At 42.7% G+C, this 18,259-nt stretch overlaps 1 protein-coding gene across 1 annotated transcript; it reads left to right on the top strand.

The window, feature by feature from the left end:
* Window positions 1-15,677: 15,677 nt before the first annotated feature.
* LOC138881460 (uncharacterized) lies at window positions 15,678-16,143 on the top strand. The gene is made up of 2 exons (XM_070161687.1): window positions 15,678-15,921; window positions 16,013-16,143. Exons 1-2 carry the CDS (start codon window positions 15,678-15,680, stop codon window positions 16,141-16,143), a joined length of 375 nt encoding a protein of 124 aa, XP_070017788.1.
* Window positions 16,144-18,259: the final 2,116 nt, after the last annotated feature.

Below are 18,259 nucleotides of genomic sequence, written 5' to 3'. Positions count from 1 at the left end.
ACAATGCATTGATTTGTAGTATTTATGCCCCGCTAGAAGGTTTGTTGGATCATGGCCTCGGTCATATCATTATTTGGGCACTCTTTTACCATCGTTCTATACCCCTTCCAAATCTCATACAAAGGTTCCGTTGGCTCTTGCTTGAAGGCTAATATTTTATCTCGAAGTGCCACCATATGACTAGGAGAGAAGAATTTAGCAATAAACTTATCTGCCAACTCATCCCAAGTTGTGATGGAATGGTTGGGGAGTCTCTCGAGCCAATCTAATGCCTTTCCCAGAAGTGAGAACGGGAAAAGTCTCAATCTCAATGCATCCTCGGACACATTCGTCTACTTGCTTCCCCAGCATGTATAGACGAACCCTTTGAGATATTTGTAGGCATTTGATTTGCAGTGCCCGTGAAGTACCCACACTGCTCAAGTGAGGTCAACATCACATTGGTTATCTAAAAGTTTCCCGCCCGGATTTGGGGTGGGATAATAACACTTGCGTAGCCCTAGTTCGGTAATACTCTGGGAGCCACTCTTGGAGGAACCAGGGGAGGGTCTGGAATATTGTCATTTGGATTAGCATTGGCATTCCAGCCTCTCTGTTGACCTTGAGGTGCAAGAGGCACCTCATCTTGCTCAAGATCATCTACCTCCTCCCCCACTATCACGTTTCCAAGAGGGTCATTAGCGTTGTTTAAATCCATGTTGGTACCAGAGTAATAACACAAACAAGTAAGTAACAAAGAAGGAAAGAAGAACAATACACAAAACTAACAAAACAGATAGTCAAAACTGTTAGCTCCCCGGCAACGATGCCAAAAAGTGATCGCGATGCCAACTCCGTACTACTACAAAGTAGGACAGAGGGTCACAATAGCTTTTACCCGATATGAGGGTTGGGATCGATTTCCACATGGAGCTAGGAATGGAGTCGAGTATCTGTCTAGACTAGAGTCGTGTAATTGTTCCAAATGTCACTTCCAAACATATTTTGATTCTTATTTAACAAACTAATATTATCAACTACTAGTTAGAACTAAATTATTCTAATGAGAAAATTGCTAGAGATGTATCTAATGGGTAGAAAGGCACTAGGGTAGTGACTTTTACCTAGGTAGCTAATTGACGGGTAAATGCTTCTAAGGTTCGATTGACATAATTCGGGAAATATGATGTAACCGTTGCACAATTTTACCCACTCTCACACCTCTCGGTAGAGAGAGTGATTTTTCCTAATTGACTCTCTCAAGACCAAATGGGTAGGCAAATTAGCACAAGCAACTAGTGTTCAAGTTGGGTAATTACTCTCTCGAGGTTTAACCCTTTAATTGGGACTATGAATTCTCTTGAGTCCATCCCAATTCCTTGTTGGGTCAATTTTGGAGACTTAGGCTCTCTTTCTCAAGAAGAGCCAAGTCAACTTAGCATAAACCAGTGTTTGCAACCGCCAATTTATATATTAAACCATAAAATTGACCTAAATAGCAAATACGCATAGTCAATCTAATCCTAGATGGCAACACCCATCAATTACCCACACTAGGGTTGAGCCAAAACCCTAGATAATGGGTTTAGCTACTCAGGCTTGAAGAAGAAAATAGAGAAATAGATGAAGAACAAGACATAGTAATTAAAAGCTAATGTAAATACAGAGAATCTATCGTTAAATCTAAGTTAAGATGCCAAAAATGGCTACACAATAGCTTCTCACGAGCGCAGCTATGTTTTGGAAATAACTAATACCCTAAAAATGGAAATATGTTCTATTTATACTAACCTAGAAAAACTGGACAAAAATGCCCTTGAAGGGTCAGTGCGGACCGTACAAAATGGACCGCGGCCGCACTAGGCTCTTGGACTTGAAGTCTTGGCTCTCTGAACTCAGGCTCCGCGGACCGTGCAGAATGGACCACGGCCGCGGAGGCAGTTAGCGCGGTCCGCACAAACATTACCGCGGACCGCATGGGTTTGAAGTTGGTACTGGACATCTCTCTGATCTTCTCCTCCGCAGACCGCACAAAATGGTAGCGGAGCCTTCAGTGCGGACCGCGCAACATCGAATGCGGTCGCACTGCTTTGAATCTTGATTTGCTAGCTCTTTGAATCCCCTAGTACGGACCGCACAAAGTGTAGTACGGCCGCACTAGGTCTTTTTGTCCTGAGTTTGCCTTGTCTTTGGTACTTAAGTAGGTTTTACTCCTTTTGATCCAATCTTTGACATTTCATCACTTTATCGATCAAACCTGCAATCAAGCGCAACTTATGAGCCTTTTGGGACTATTTTGTAAGAATTTATAATCAAAACGTAAGTAGGAAGGAGCATAAAACACGTCAAAATTCCTAGTTCTCAAGGACCCATAGGATTATGTTGACTGTTGCCACGAGGTGTTGTGCAACATGGGTATTGTTGAGTCCAATGGAGTGGACTTTGTAGTTTTTCAGAAAATCAATTCTACTAAGAGGTGGTGGCAAGATTATGTGCGGAGTAGACCAGCAAGTTCACCGCCATACACTTAGGATCAGTTTTTGCAGTTATTTTTTTGAGAAGTTTATTCCCTTTATTTTGAGAAAGGAGTATTGTAGACAGTTTGAGCGCCTTCAGTAGGGTTGCATGACCATTACCTAGTATGAGATCTGATTTGTGGACTAGCTCACCATGTAGTTATCTTACTCCCTACTGAGAGGGAGAGAGTGATGAGATTCATTGATGGACTTAGTATCAGGCTACAGATGGCCAAGGAGACGGGAGATGATGTTTCTTTCCATAGGACCGTAAATATTTTCAGACGGATCGAGATGATTCATGGTCAGCGTAGAGAGGCGGTATTTGAGAAGAGGCCTCAGCATTATGGTGGTTTTAGTGGTGCCTCGTCAGGAGGCAGGGGTTCATTTGGTTTGGGCAATCTTCCTAGATCGATTCAGTCAGCGCTTCAAGCATCCCACGGTGCTTCGAGTAGTTGTGGTTCTTATGGGTCTCATCCTAAGAAACTAGCCTACAATGCACCTTCAGCTACTATTAGTGCACCTCCGATGCAGAATTATCAGGGTGGTTACCCTGGTCGACAGGGTCAGTTCTAGAGTCCGTAGTCACATCAGCTGAGGACTTGTTATACTTGTGGAGATCCGAGGCAAGTCATGAGATTTTTCCCTAGGTCATAGGGCGGCACGCCATAACAGGGTTCTTATGCCATGGTTTCGGCACCGGTTGCTCCACCGCCCGCTCAGCCAGCTAGAAGTGGAGGTCATGCGATCAGAGGTGGAGGTTAGGACATTAGAGGTAGAAGCCAGCAAGGTAGAGGTCGTCAGAGAGGCAGAGGCCAGAGTGGTGAGGCCCAGTCCCATTTTTATGTATTTCTAACTAGACATGAGGTAGATTCATTTGACTCCATCATCACAAGTATTGTTCCAATATTCCATAGAGATGCTTTTATTTTATTTGATCCAAGCTCTACTTATTCCTACGTGTCATCCTATTTTGCTTAATATCTGGTTATGCCTCATTATTTTCTGAGGGCCCCTATCTATGTGTCCATGTCTGTGAGAGATTCTAGTGTAGTAGATCGTGTTTATCATTCATGTGTGGTTTCTATCGGGAGCCTTGATACTACTATAGATTTTCTACTTCTTGATATGGTGGACTTTGATATTATCTTGGGTATAGATTGGTTGACACATTGTCACGCTAAGAAGATGACATTATCCATGTTGGGGTTGCAATTATTAGAGTGGAGAGGGACTCTTGGCCATCCTACTTGCAAGTTTATTGCTTATGTGAAGGCTCGACATATGGTTGAGAAGGGATGTATAGCATATTTGGCCTACATCTGTGATCCTAGTGCAGCAGTTCCTTCCATGGATTCAATACATGTAACGACCCGACCGGTCATTTCGTGAGTTATAGCCCTCGTTTCCCCCATTTCTTATTCCTAATGTGTTCCTCATGTGTATTTCATTGTATCGTATTAGTTGGTTTAGGTATGGAGTGGTTTCAGTGTGAAATGAGACACTTAGTCTCCTATTTAGAAGTTTTAGTTGGAAAAGACATCTGGATGTTGACCTATGGGTAAATGATCTCAGATTTGGATTTCTATGATTTGGTTAGCTCATTTAGGAGATTTTGGACCTGGGAACGCATTCGGAATGTGATTTGGAGGTCTGTGGTGAAATTAGGCTTGAATTGGCAAAATTGGAAATTTGGCAATTTTCGGCTGGCAATGGAAAGTTTGATATCATGGTTGGAATGGAATTTTGGAAGTTGGGGTAGGTTTGTAGTATCATTTGTGACATGTGTGCAAAATTTGAGGTCATTTGCACGAGGTTTGATAGGTTTCGGCATTGTTTGCGGAATTTGGAAGTTTAGAAGTTCTTAGGCTTAAATCCAAGGGTGATTTGGTATTTTGATGTTGTTTTGAGTGTTCCAAAGTTTAGACTAAGTTCTTATGTTGATATGTGACTTGTTGATATTTTTGATGAGGTCCCGAGGGCCTCAGGATGAATTCGGATGGTTAATGGATAGTTGGGAAGTGGAATAAGGTAGCTGAAGTTGTTCCTTCTGATGGTTCCGCACCTACGAAGTGGGAACCGTAGGTGCGATGCTTGTAGATTCGGAAGGTGAACCGCAGATGCGGAATTTGGAAAGCTGAGGCAGGATCTAAAGGTGGGAATAGTCGTACCTACGAGACCACAGGTGCGATATTTGGACCACAGAAGCGGTTTCTGAGGGAATAAGTGGGAACCACACCTGCAATGGATTTTTCGCAGGTGCGGTGTCGTAGAAGTGATTGTTGGACCGCAAATGTGGAAGTTTCGGGCTGAAAGTATAAATTGTAGACTTCGTGAATTTTGATTCATTCTTGACCATTTTTATTCGGTTTTAGAGCTTTTGGGAGTGAATTGAAGAGGCATTCAAGGGGGCTTACATTGAGGTAATTTATTTGAGCCCTAATATTCGTGTTTATGGTAAATTCCCATTGTTTAATGATGTAATTAGTGAATGTTAGGGGTGAAAATGAGGGGTTAGGGCTTGGGATTTTGGAGAGTTTGATTGAGGATTTGAGGGGTCAAATGTAGTCGAATTTTGATAAATCTTATATGTATGGACTCGTGAGTGAAAGGGCTTTATATGTTTGTGTTTTTTGTCAGAATTCGAGATGTGTGCTGGGCAGCCGGGCTTGAGTGGATTTCGGGATTTGTGTCTAATTTGATAGTTTTTCTTGTGCAATTCATTCCATTAGTGCATATTGATGGTATTATTCTGGTTGTGAATAGATTCAGAGCGATTGGAAGCCAAATCGATGGGAAAGAGCATCGCAGAGTAGAGGTTTGGCCGGGTTGAGGTAAGTAACGATTGTAAATCTAGTCCTGAAGGGATGTAACCACGGATTTCTTATCTTTTTACTATTTTGTGGTGACGCGCATGCTAGGTGACAGGCGTGTGGGCATGCTCCATTGAGGATTGTGACTTGGTCCGTCCAATAGCAAGTGTAAGTTGCATATTTTGGTTGAAACTATATGATACTTAGGTGTTTTAGAATGAATTTCTATAAATTGGGTTGAATGCCATATTTGTGCCTTGTGCCACAATTGTTTGGACACTTAGGGCCCTTTTTCTTACTATCCTCTCACTATTTTCGGTTGAAAATATATATTCAGTCATGTTATACTTATTGATTTCATAACTAAGTCTTTATTACTCTGTTTTGATGCATATAAAAATGTTGTTTTAGGTTGAGTACCCTGTTTTTTACTAATAGCGAGAGTTGCTTGAGAGGTTTATGACTGAGTGAGGCTGAGGGACTGATTTGTGAGGATATTTGTGGGATCGGGCTGCACACAGCAGCATGTTGCTACTGATTCATGATTGAGTGAGACCGAGGGCCTGATTGATTTATTCCACGAGGTGGTTTGTTATAGCGCTTGGGCTGAAGGAGCCTCTCCGGAGTCTGCACACGCCTAGTAAGCGCGGGTACCCTGATTGTGAGTGATGGTGAGGTATTGCCCGAGGGACTGTATACGAGTCACTGTGAGGTTTGTCCGAGGGGCTATATATGGGTATTGTTTTGCCCGAGGGGTTGGTTATGTTTTCATCATTTTTGCTCACTGTCTGTTTGAGAAATGTTGAAAAGTATCTTCAAATGATTTTACTGCAACTATGTTTAAATGAAATGATTTGATTCAAACTCTGCTTTTAAAAAGTCTGTTGTATTTTTATTGAGATTTTATGATATGAACTTTATATGTTTTATTGCTCGTCACTGCTTCTCAGCCTTTATTTACTTTGGTTACTTACAGAATTGGCGTACTCACATTACTCCCTGCATCTTGTATGCAGATCCAGGCGTATCAGGACCCGGTAGCAGCTATTGACTATTCCAGTCGTAGATCTTCTCGGAGTTAGCAAGGTAGCTACTGGCGATCGTAGCCATGATCTTCTCCCTCCTATCTTCCTGTAGTTGTTTATAGTTACATTTCTAGGTTGTGCTAGTCTTACTATATTTTTGGACATATTGTACAAGATGCTCGTGATTAGTGACACCCCGATGTCAGGCTTTTCTTTCCGCTCTTTTGTTATTCAGATCTTCTTTATGAAGTTTTATTATTAAATAGCGTGAATTTATCTTTGAGATTGAAATATCGTGTTGTTTTTGGTAAAGAGTCGGCTTGCCTAGTACCACAATAGGCACAATCACGACATGGTAGTTTGGGTCGTGACAAGTTGATATTAGAGCCTAGGTTCCATAGATCTCACAAGTCATTAATGGGTTTAGTAGAGTCTTGCGGATTAATACGGAGATGTATGCACTTATCTTTGAGAGGCTGCAAAACCTTTAAGGAAAACTTCACATTCTTGAATTCTTATCGTGTGAATCTGTTGATTATGGTAACTAAACTTATGTTATTCTATTCTCTCACAGATGGTGAGGACACATGCTACCGTTCAGGATGGACGGCCACCAATACCACCAGTTGAGGCCACGAGAGGTCGAGGTCGTGGTCGAGGCCGTGGTAGGGGCAGGGGTGCAACCCGCATAGCAGCTAGGGCAGCACCTACAGATCCACCAGCCGCCCCAGTTCATGATCAGGTCCCAGTTATGGATGCTCCAGCGAGACCAGCTTAGGCACCGGTTCTGCCTATTGTTATCTCAGGTCTTCAGGAGACCTTAGCTCAGATTTTGACCGTGTGCACCAACCTTGCTCAAGCATTTGTGGTTCTACTTCAACAGCTACTTTTCAGGCCTGGGGAGGCACTCAAACTCCCACTGCCCGTACACCCGAGCAGGCTATTCAGGGACTACAGACACTGGAGGCACCACCAGTCCAGCTGGTTGCACCTGCTCAAGATTATGTGGTACCAGTCATGCCTGATGATGAGCAACGTAGTTTGGAGAGGTTTGGTAGACTCCAGCCTCCGACTTTTAGTGGTACAGAGGCCGAGGATGACCAAGGTTTCTTGGATAAGTGTTAGAGGATTCTTCATACAATGGGTATTATGGAGACCAGTGGGGTCTCGTTCACTAACTTTTAGTTCTCGGGAGATGCCTTTACTTGGTGGGAGGCTTATGAGAGGCGTAGGAATGTTGGTGCAGCGCCCCTTACCTAGCAGCAGTTATCCGTTATCTTTTTGGAGAAGTATGTGTCGCAGTCTCACAGAGAGGAGCTGCGCAGGCAGTTCGAGCTATTGCATTAGGATAATATGACTGTGATGCAGTATGAGATGTGGTTGTCGGAGTTAGTCCGTCATGCTATCTAGTCGGTCCCCACAAATAAGGAGAGTATCAGGAGTTTAGTTGATGGCCTCCTATATTAGCTACAGATTAATCTGACTAGACAGGGGGTGTCTGGTGCTTCTTTTGAGGAGGTTTTTGACATTTCTCGAGACATAGAGTTGATTCACCGTCAAGAGTGAGTGGAGAGGGAGTCCAAGTGGCCTCGTGGATCTGGTAGTTTTAGGGGTGTTCCTCACAGGGTTCAGTTCCAGCACGGGAGAGGCCATCCATGCAAACATGCTTAGTAAGCTCGCCCAGTTTACCATAGGGCATCATCGAGCCATGGTTCTCACAGTTCCCATCAGGGCCATTCCTCACTTAGTGTCCTCCCAGCCCAGAGTTCGTCCTGTGCTCCATTAGTTCAGGGCTCCTCCATGCCAGGTTCTTCTACCAATCATCTCGGTGTTAGGGTTTCCCTTCAGTCCCTGTTACCAACACTAGAGGTTGTTATGAGTGTGGGGAGTTGGGTCATATATGGAGGCAGTGTCCTCGTCGTCATGGGGGTTCGCCTTAGCAGAGAAGTCATCCATCGACTTCAGCACCAGTTACTTTGCCACCCACCCAGTAAGCTAGGGGTGTAGGACCATTAGCTAGGGGTCGTCCTAGATGGGGAGGTTTATTAGGTGGTGGTCAGGCCCATTTCTATGCACTCCCAGCTAGACCACATGCTATTACTTCAGATGCTGTGATCACATGTATTGTCTCAGTTTGTCACAAGGATCCCTCTGTATTATTTGATCCCGGTTCCACTTTTTCATATGTGTTATTATATTTTTCTCATTATTTGGATACCCCTCCACGAGTCTCTTATTTTATCTATTTATGTGTTTACTCCGGTGGGTGAGGGTATTGTTATAGACCATTTATATCGATCTTGTGTGGTTACTATTAGGAGGTTTGGAGACCTGAGTGGACCTTTTGCTACCTAGTATGGTTGATTTTGATGTGATATTGGGCATGGATTGGTTGTCTTTGTGTCACGTTATTCTGGACTGTCACGCTAAGATAGTGACACTGGCTATGCTGGGGGTGCCACGGATTGAGTGGCGAGGTTCATCGGATTGTGTTCCCAGTAAAGTGATTTCATTTTTGAAGGCCCAGCGGATAGTTGTGAAGGGTTGTCTTTCTTATTTGGCCTTCATGCGGGATGTCAGTGCAGAGATTCCTTCTATTGATTTAGTTCTGGTGGTGAGATATTTTCCAAATGTGTTTCTGGTAGACCTGTCGGGCATGCCACTAGACAGGGATAATAACTTCGGTATTGATTTTATGCCAGGCACTCAGCCCATTTATATTCCATTGTATCGTATGGCACCAACAGAGTTAAAGGAATTAAAGGAGCAGCTTTAGGAACTCCTTGATAAAGGGTTTATTCGGCCTAGTGTGTCACCTTGGGGTGCACCTATTCTATTTGTAAAGAAGAAGGATGGCACTATGAGAATTTGCATTGACTACAGGTAGTTGAACAAAGTCACAATCAAGAACAAGTATCCTTTGCCTCGTATTGATGATTTATTCAACCAGCTTCAGGGAGCGAGGGTGTTCTCCAAGATAGATCTCAGGTCAGGGTATCACCAATTGAAGATCAGGGACTCAGACATTGTTAAGACAACTTTCAAGACTCCATATGGTCATTATGAGTTTCTTATGATGTCATTTGGGCTGACAAATACCGCAGCAGCGTTCATACATTTTATGAACAGCGTGTTTCGACCTTATCTCGACACATTTGTTATTGTACTCATTGATGATATTCTTGTGTACTCACATAGCTAGGAGGAGCATGCTAAGCATTTGTGTGTGGTATTACAGTGGTTGAGGGAGGAGAAACTTTATGCTAAGTTCTCCAAGTTTGATTTTTAGCTCGATTCAGTTGCATTCTTGGGGCACGTAGTGTCCAGTGAGGGTATTCAGGTTGATCTGAAGAAGATAGAGGCGGTCCAGAGTTGGCCTTAACCATCCTCAGCCACAGATATTCGTAGCTTTCTTGGTTTGGCCGGTTATTACCGTCAGTTCGTTCAAGGATTTTCATCTATTGTAGCACCATTGACCAAATTGACCCAAAAGGGTGCTCCTTTCAGGTGGTCGGATTAGTGTAAGGCGAGCTTTCAGAAGCTTAAGACCACCTTTACCACAACTCCAGTGTTAGTTTTTCCATCAGCTTTAGGTTCTTTTATAGTATATTGTGATGCTTCTCGAGTTGGTATTGGGTGTGTGCTGATGCAGGGGGAAGAGTAATTGCTTATGCTTCTCGTCAGTTGAAACCTTGTGAGAAGAACTACCCTATTCATGATTTGGAGTTGGCTGCCATTGTTCACGCGTTGAAGATTTGGAGGCATTTTCTCTATGGTGTATCTTGTGAGGTGTTTACTGATCATCGTAACCTTCAACACTTGTTCAAGCAAAAGGATCTCAATTTGAGGCAGCGTAGATGGTTGGAGGTATAAAAGGACTATGATATTACTATTTTGTACCATCCGGGGAAGGCCAATGTAGTGGCTGATGCCTTGAATAGGAAGGCGGTGAGTATTGGAAGTCTTGCATTTATTTCTGTTAGGGAGATACCTCTTGCGGTTGATGTTCAGGCTTTGGCCAATAAGTTTTTGAGGTTGGATATTTTGGAGCCCAGTCGGATCCTAGCTTGTGTGGTTTCTCAGTCTTCCTTGTTTGATCGCATCAGAGTGTGCTAGTATGATGATCATCATTTTCTCATCCTCAAGGATAAGGTTCTGCATGATGATGTCAGAGATGTGACTATCGGTGATGATAGGGTATTGAGGATGCACGGCCGGATATATGTGTCCAATGTAGATGGACTTTGGGGGTTGATTCTGGAGGAGGCCCATAGCTCGCGGTATTCCATCCATCCGGGGTGCCGTGACGATGTACTAGGATTTGAGAGAGCACTACTGGTGGAGGAGAATGAAGAAAGATATAGTGGGGTTTGTAGCTTGGTGTCTCAATTGTCAGCATGTGAAATATGAGCATCAGAGACCGGGTGGCTTGCTTTAGCAGATAGAGATTCCAGAGTGGAAGTGGGAGCGGATCACCATGTATTTCATAGTTGGACTCCCACGGAATTTGAGGAAGTTTGATGCTATTTGGGTGATCGTGGATCGGCTGACCAAGTCCACGCACTTTATTCCTGTGTGTACTACCTATTCTTTAGAGAGGTTAGCTGAGATTTATATCCGAAAGATTGTTCGCCTGCATGGTGTCCTAGTTTACGTCATTTCAGATAGAGGTACTCAGTTTACATTGCAGTTTTGGAAGGCCGTGCAATGAGAGTTGGGTACTAAGGTTGAGTTGATCATAGCTTTTCACCCTTAGATGGACGGACAATCCGAGTGCACTATTTAGATATTGGAGGACATGTTACGCACTTGCGTCATTGATTTTGGGGATTTATGGGACCAATTTCTACCGCTCACGGAGTTTGCATATAACAACAGTTATCAATCGAGCAGTTAGATGGCTCTATATGAGGCTTTATATGGGAGACAGTGTAGATCTACAGTAGGTTAGTTTGAGTCGGGCGAGGCTAGACTTTTGGGTACATACTTGGTACTGATGCTTTAGACAAGGTGAAAGTGATTCAGGAGCGACTTCATACTGCTCTGTTAAGACAAAAGATTTATGCTGATAGAAAGGTTCGTGATATGTATTACATGGTTGGGGAGAAGGTTCTACTGAAGGTTTCATCCATGAGGGGTTTTATGAAAATTAGGAAGAAGGGCAAGTTGAGCCCTCAATTCATTGGGCCTTTTGAGGTGCTTCGGAGGATTGGGGAGGTAGCTTATGAGCTTGCTTTGCCACCTATCTTGTCGGGTGTGCATCCGCTATTTCATGTTTCTATGCTCCGGAAGTATATCAGAGAAACATCTCATGTTTTGAATTTCATCATGGTTCAATTAGACGGTGATTTGACTAATGATGTGGAGCCAATGGCTATTTTGGGGCAACAGGTCTGAAAGTTGAGATTAAAGGATATAGCTTCAGTAAAAGTGCAGTGGAGAGGTCGGCCCGTAGAGGAGGCTACTTAGGAGACCGAGCGGGAGATACGAAGAAGGTATCCACACCTATTTGAGGCTTCAGGTATGTTTCTAGACTCGTTCGAGGACGAACGTTTGTTCAAAAGGGGGAGGATGTCACGACCCAGTCGGTCATTTCGTGAGTTATAGCCCTCGTTTCCCCCATTTCTGCTTCCTTGTGTGTTCCTCATTTGTATTTCATCATGTCGTGTTGTTTTGTTCAGGTCTGGAGTGGTTTCGGTATCATTTGTGATGTGTGTACAAAATTTGAGGTCATTCAGACGAGGTTTGATAGGTTTTGACAACATTTGCAAAATTTGGAAGTTTAGAAGTTCTTAGGCTTGAATCCGAGAGTGATTTGGTGTTTTGATTGATCTGAAGGTTCATCTAAGTTCGTATGTTGATATGTGAATTGTTGATATTTTCGGTTGAGGTCCCGAGGGCCTCGGGATGAATTCAGATGGTTAATAGAGAGTTGGGAAGTGGAATAAGGCAGCTGAAGTTGTTGCTTCTGATGGTTCCGCACCTGCGGAGTGGGAATCGTACGTGCGATAGTCGCAGATGCAGAATTTGGAAAGCTGAGGCAGGAGCCGCATGTGGGAACAACGGAGCGCACCTGCGAGACCGCATGTGCAATGTTTGGATTACAGAAGCAGTTTCTAAGGGAATAAGTGGGAACCACATCTGTGATGGATTTTCTACTGGTGCGGTGTTACCGAAGCGACTGTTAGATCGCAAATACTGATTTTGGGCAGAAAGTATAAATTATAGACTTCGCGAATTTTGGTTCATTCTTCACCATTTTTATTTGGTTTTGGAGCTTTTGGGAGTGAATTGAAGAGGGATTCAAGGGGGTTTACATTGAGGTAAGTTATTTGAGCCCTAATACTCGTGTTTATGGTAAATTCTCATTGTTTAATCATGTAATTAGTGAAGGTTAGGGGTGAAAATAAGGGGTTAGGGCTTGGGATTTTAGAGAGTTTGATTGAGGATTTGAGGGGTCAAATGAAGTCGGATTTTGATAAATCTTGTATCTATGGACTCGTGAGTGAAAGGGATTTCTGTTTTGTGATTTTTGTCGGATTTCGAGACTTGGACATGGGGTCCAGGCTTGAGTGGATTTCGGGATTTGTGTCTAATTTGATAGTTTTTCTTGTGAAATTTATTCCATTAACGCATATTGATGGTATTGTTCCGGTTGTGAATAGAGTCGGAGCGATTGCAGGTTGAGTCGAATGGCAAAAGCATCGCGGAGTAGAGGTTTGGCCGGTTTGAGGTAAGTAACGATTGTAAATCTAGTCCTGAGGGTATAAAACCTCGTATTTCGTTTGATTTTACTATTTTGAGGTGACACGCATGCTAGGTGACGGGCGTGTAGGCGTGAACCGTTGGGGATTGTCACTTGTTCTATCCCCTAACTATAAGTTGCGTATTTGGTTGAAACTATATGATACTTATGTGTTTTAGAAAGAATTTTTGTAAATTGTGTTGAATACCATATTTGGGCCTTGTGCCAGAGCTGTTTGGACCCTTAAGGTCCTTTTTATTGTTATCCTCTCACTGTTTTTAGTTGAAAATCTATATTCAGTCATGTTATCCTTATTGATTTCATAACTCAGTCTTTATTACTCTATTTTGATGCATAAAAATGTTGTTTTGGGCTGAGTACCCTGTTTTTACTGATAGCCCGAGTGGCTTGAGAGGTTTATGACTGAGTGAGGCCGAGGACCTGATTTGTGAGGATATTTATGAGATCAAGTTTCACGCCACAACATGTTGTTACTGATTCATGATAAAGTGAGACCATTGGCTTGATTGATTTATTCCATGAGGTGGCTTGTTATAGCACTTGGGCTGAAGGAGACCCTCTGGAGTCTACATACCCCAATGAGTGCGGGTACCTTGATTGTGAGTGATGGTGAGGTATTGCTCGATGGGCTGTATACGAGTTACTATGAGGGGCTGTATATGGGTGATGTTTTGCCCGATGGGCTGGTTATGTTTTCATCATTTTTGCTCACTGTTGCGCTCAACCTCTGTTTGAGAACTATTGAAAAATATCTTCAAATGATTTTACTGAAACTGAGTTTAAACAAAGTGATTTGATTCAAACTCTGCTTTTAAAAGACTGTTGTATATTTACTAAGATTTCATGATATGAACTTTATATGTTTTATTGCTCGTCACTGATTCTCAGCCTTTATTTACTCTGGTTGATTACTGAGTTGGCGTACTCATGTTACTCCCTGCATCTTGTGTACAAATCCAGGCGTATTAGGATGTGGTAGCGGCTGTTGACTATTCCAATCGTAGATCTTCTCGGAGTTAGCAATGTAGTTGCTGGCAATCGCAGCCCTGCTCTTCTCCCTCCTATCTTCCTGTAGTAGTTTATACTTACATTTCCAAACTGCATTAGTCTTAGTATGTTTTTGGATAGATTGTAGTAGATGCCCATGACTAGTGACACCCCGTTGTCGGGATTTTGTTTCCGCACTTCTGGTATTCAGATCTTATTTATAAAGTTTTATTATTAAATAGTGTGAATTAATATTTGAGATTGAAATGTCGAGGTTTGCCTAGTACCACGATAGGTGTCATCACGACATGGTAGTTTGGGTCGTGATAGTACCAGTTATGCGCAAGTTTTTTGAGGTATTTCCTGCAAATTTGTCGGGGATGCCGCCTTACAGAGATATCGAATTTTGTATTGACTTGGATGCGAGCACTCAAGCCATTTCTATTACATCATACCGTATGGACCCAGTTGAGTTGAAGGAATTGAAGGAGCAATTACAGGATTTTCTTGATAAGGGATTAATTAGACGTACTGTCTCTCCCTAGGGTGCACCAGTGTTGTTCATGAAGAAGAAGGATGGTTCGATGCGGATGTGTATAGATTATCGGTAGTTGAACAAGGTCACTATCAAGAACAACTATCCATTTCAGAGGATTGATGACTTATTTGATCAACTTCAGGGTGCCAAAGTGTTTTTGAAAATTGATTTGAGATCTTGCGACCATTAATTGAAGATTAGGGCATCAGATGTCCCTAAGACAACTTTTCTGACTCGGTATGGTCACTATGAGTTCCTAGTGATGTCATTTTGCTTGACAAATGACTCAGCAATATTTATGGATTTGATTAATCGAGTATTCAAGCCCTATTTGGATTCTTTTGTGACCATCTTTATTGAAGATATTTTAGTCTACTCCCGTAGTCGAGAGGAGCATGAGCAACATCTTCGTGTTGTACGTTAGACCTTGAGGGATGGTCATTTATATGCTAAGTTTTCAAAGTGTGAGTTTTAGTTGCACTCGGTTGCCTTTTTAGGTCATGTTGTATCTTTCAAAGGCATTAAGGTGGATCCTAAGAAGATTGAGGTTCATAAGAACTGGCCTAGACCTACTTCAGCTATAGACATTTGGAGCTTCTTAGGTTTGGCGGGTATTTATCACCTGTTTGTGGAGGGGTTTTCATCTATCGCAGCCTCATTGACTAGATTGACCCAGAAGGGGCTCCCATTCAGGTGGTTTAGTGAGTGTGAGGTAATCTTTTAGAAGCTCAATACTGCTTTGATTATAGCTCTAGTGTTGGTGCTGCCTACGGGTTTGGGGTATTACATTGTGTATTATGATGCGTCACGTATTGAGCTTGGCGCAGTGTTAATTCCAGACGGTAGGGTGATTGCCTACGCATCTCGACAACTGAAGGTTCATTAGAAGAACTACCTATTCATGAATTTAAGTTGGCAGCTATTGTTCATGCATTGAAAATTTGGAGGCATTAACTCTGTGACATGTCGTATGAGGTATTCACAGATCATCGGAGTCTACAACACTTGTTTAAGAAAAAGGATCTAAACTTGAGGCAACGCATGTGGTTATAGATGTTAAAAGACTACGATATTACCATTTTTTACAATCCCGAGAAGGCCAATATGGTGGCCGATGCCTTGTGCAAAAAGGCTGAGAGTATGGGTAGCCTTTATATTCTAATTGGTAAGAGACCGCTAGCATTAGATGTACAGGCGTTGGGAAATTTGCTCATGAGGTTAGATGCTTCGGAACCTAGACCGGTTCTTGCTTGCATGGTTTCTCGGTCTCTTTGTATGAGCGCATCAGAGAGTGTCAGTATGTCGCCCCTATTTTTCTTGTCCTTAATGGCATGGTGCAGCATGGTGGTGCTAATGAGTTTTGTATTATATATGATGGGTTATTGCAGATACAGGGTCGAATTGTGTGCCCAATGTGGATGTGCTGCATGAGATGATTCTTGAAGAGGCCCACAGTTTGCGGTATTCCATTCATTCGGGTGCCGCCAAGATGTATCAGGATTTGAGGAAGCATTATTAGTGGAGAAGAATGAAGAAATATATAGTAGAGTATGTGGCTCGGTGTATGAACTGTCATCAGGTGAAGTACGAGCATCAAACGCCGGTTTACTTCAGAGACTTGAGATTCTCGAGCGGAAGTTGTAGCATATTACCATGGATTGTGTTGTCGGGATCCCATAGACTTTGAAGAAATTTGACGCAGTGTGGGTCATTATAGATAGGTTGACCAAGTCAGCATATTTCATTCTAGTGGCGGCTACCTATTCTTTAGAGCAGCTGGCTCAGATCTATATTTGGGAGATTGCTCATCTCCACGATATGTCGATGTCTAATATCTCCGATTGAGGCACATAGTTTACATCGCATTTTTAAAGAGTTGTGTAGCGTGAGTTAGGTATGTAGGTTGAGTTGAGCACAACATTTCACCCTCAAATGGATAGGCAGTCTAAGTGCACCACTCAAATCTTTGAGGACATGATATGCCCCTGTGTTATGGATTTCAGGGGGTTTTTGGGATTATTTCTTACAGCAACAACTATCAATCGAGTATTCAGATGGCTCTTTATGAGGCCTTATATGGGAGGTGGTGTCGTTATTCAGTTGGTTGGTTTGACCCGAGAGAGGCTAGGTTGTTGGGCACTGATTTGGTTCTGGATGCCTTGGATAAAGTCAAGTTGACTTAGGATCGACTTCATCCAGCCTAGTCTAGGCAGAAGATTTATGCTGATAGAAGGGCTCGTGATGTAACATTCATGGTGGGAGAGAGGGTTTTGCCTTGGATTTCACCCATGAAAAGGGTGTTGCAGTTCGAGAGATTAAAAAAGGTTAAGTTGAACCCAAGGTATATTGGTCCTTTTGAGATCCTTGAGAGAGTTGGTGAGGTGGCCTATAGACTTGCATTGCCACCTAGCTTATCGGCAGTTCACCCGGTGTTCCATGTTTCCATGCTCGGTTAGTATTGTGGTGCTCCGTCCCATGTATTAGATTTCAGCTCAGTCTAATTGGTGATCCGTCACATATGGCTATTCTAGCCCGACAGGTTCGAAAGTTAAGGTCTAAGAGTTATCCATTTGTGAGAGTGCAACGGAGAGGTCATCTAGCTGAGGCAGCTACGTGGGAGTCTAAGGCTGATATGCAGAGTAGATAACCACACCTTTTCACCAGTCCAGGTATTTTTCTATGTCCGTTTGAGGATGAACGTTTCTTTTAAAGGTAGAGAAGCTGACAACCCGATAGGTCGTTTTGAGTATTAGCCCTTATTTCTGTGTTTCGAGACATCTATTAGCTCCATATAATGTTTCTCTACTTGTGTGCGAAGTCCGTGTCTTTTTCCGGAAAGTCTATGAATAAAAATTTGATGAAAACATGATTTTTAGCTTTAAAAATAATTTGAGTTGACTACGGTCAACTTTTTGTTTAAACACTCCCAAATCGGTATTTTGACGATCCCGATTGGTCCGTATTATAATTTTAGACTTGGGCATATGCCCTAAATTGAATTCGAAAATCCCTAAGTTGATTTGACTTGTTTTAACAAAAGTTAGGAATTTGAAGGTTTGAAAACTTCCTAGGTTTGACCGTAGGTTGACTTTATGGCTATCGGGTTTGGAATTTGGTTACGGGACTTGGTATAGGTTTGTTTTGCAATTTGAAACTTGTCTACAAAATTTGGTGCAAATCGGAGTTGGTTTGATAGGATTCAGATGCTTGGTTATGATTTTTGAGGTTCTTGATTTTTCTTTGAAACTTAATGCATTTTGATGCCCCATTCATAGTTAAAGATGTTGTTTTGGTGTTTTGATCGTGCTAGCGAGTTCTTATAATGTTATTACACTTGCATGCATGTTTGGTTTGGAGCCTGAGGGGCTTAGGTGAGTTCTAATATGCTATAGACCATTTTGGACTTACAAATTTGCTTGTTTTCAGTTGTTACTGGTGTCTAGTACTTTGTGCTTCGCGATCGTGAAGCTAATCTCGCAATCGCAAAGCTACTCTCGTGATCGCGAAGGGGAAGTTAGGGTGGGGTGGAAATTCTTCTTCGCTAATGCGGGGACATGGTCGCGAATGTGAAGTAATGGAGGGTTTACCCTTCGCGAACGTGACCGTCCTCTCGCAAAGGGTTGTGGGATCTGGGG

Source organism: Nicotiana sylvestris, chromosome 11 (genome assembly GCF_000393655.2).
Source record: "Nicotiana sylvestris chromosome 11, ASM39365v2, whole genome shotgun sequence".
Taxonomy (NCBI): domain Eukaryota; kingdom Viridiplantae; phylum Streptophyta; class Magnoliopsida; order Solanales; family Solanaceae; genus Nicotiana; species Nicotiana sylvestris.
This window is presented reverse-complemented; position numbering and strand designations above follow the sequence as displayed.

Coding starts and splice junctions, on each gene's coding strand:
- LOC138881460 (XM_070161687.1), top strand. CDS start 15,678: ATGTTAAAAGACTACGATATTACCATTTTTTACAATCCCGAGAAGGCC. Junction 15,922..16,012: donor GAGCGCATCAGAGAGTGTCA/GTATGTCGCCCC, acceptor GGGTTATTGCAG/ATACAGGGTCGAATTGTGTG.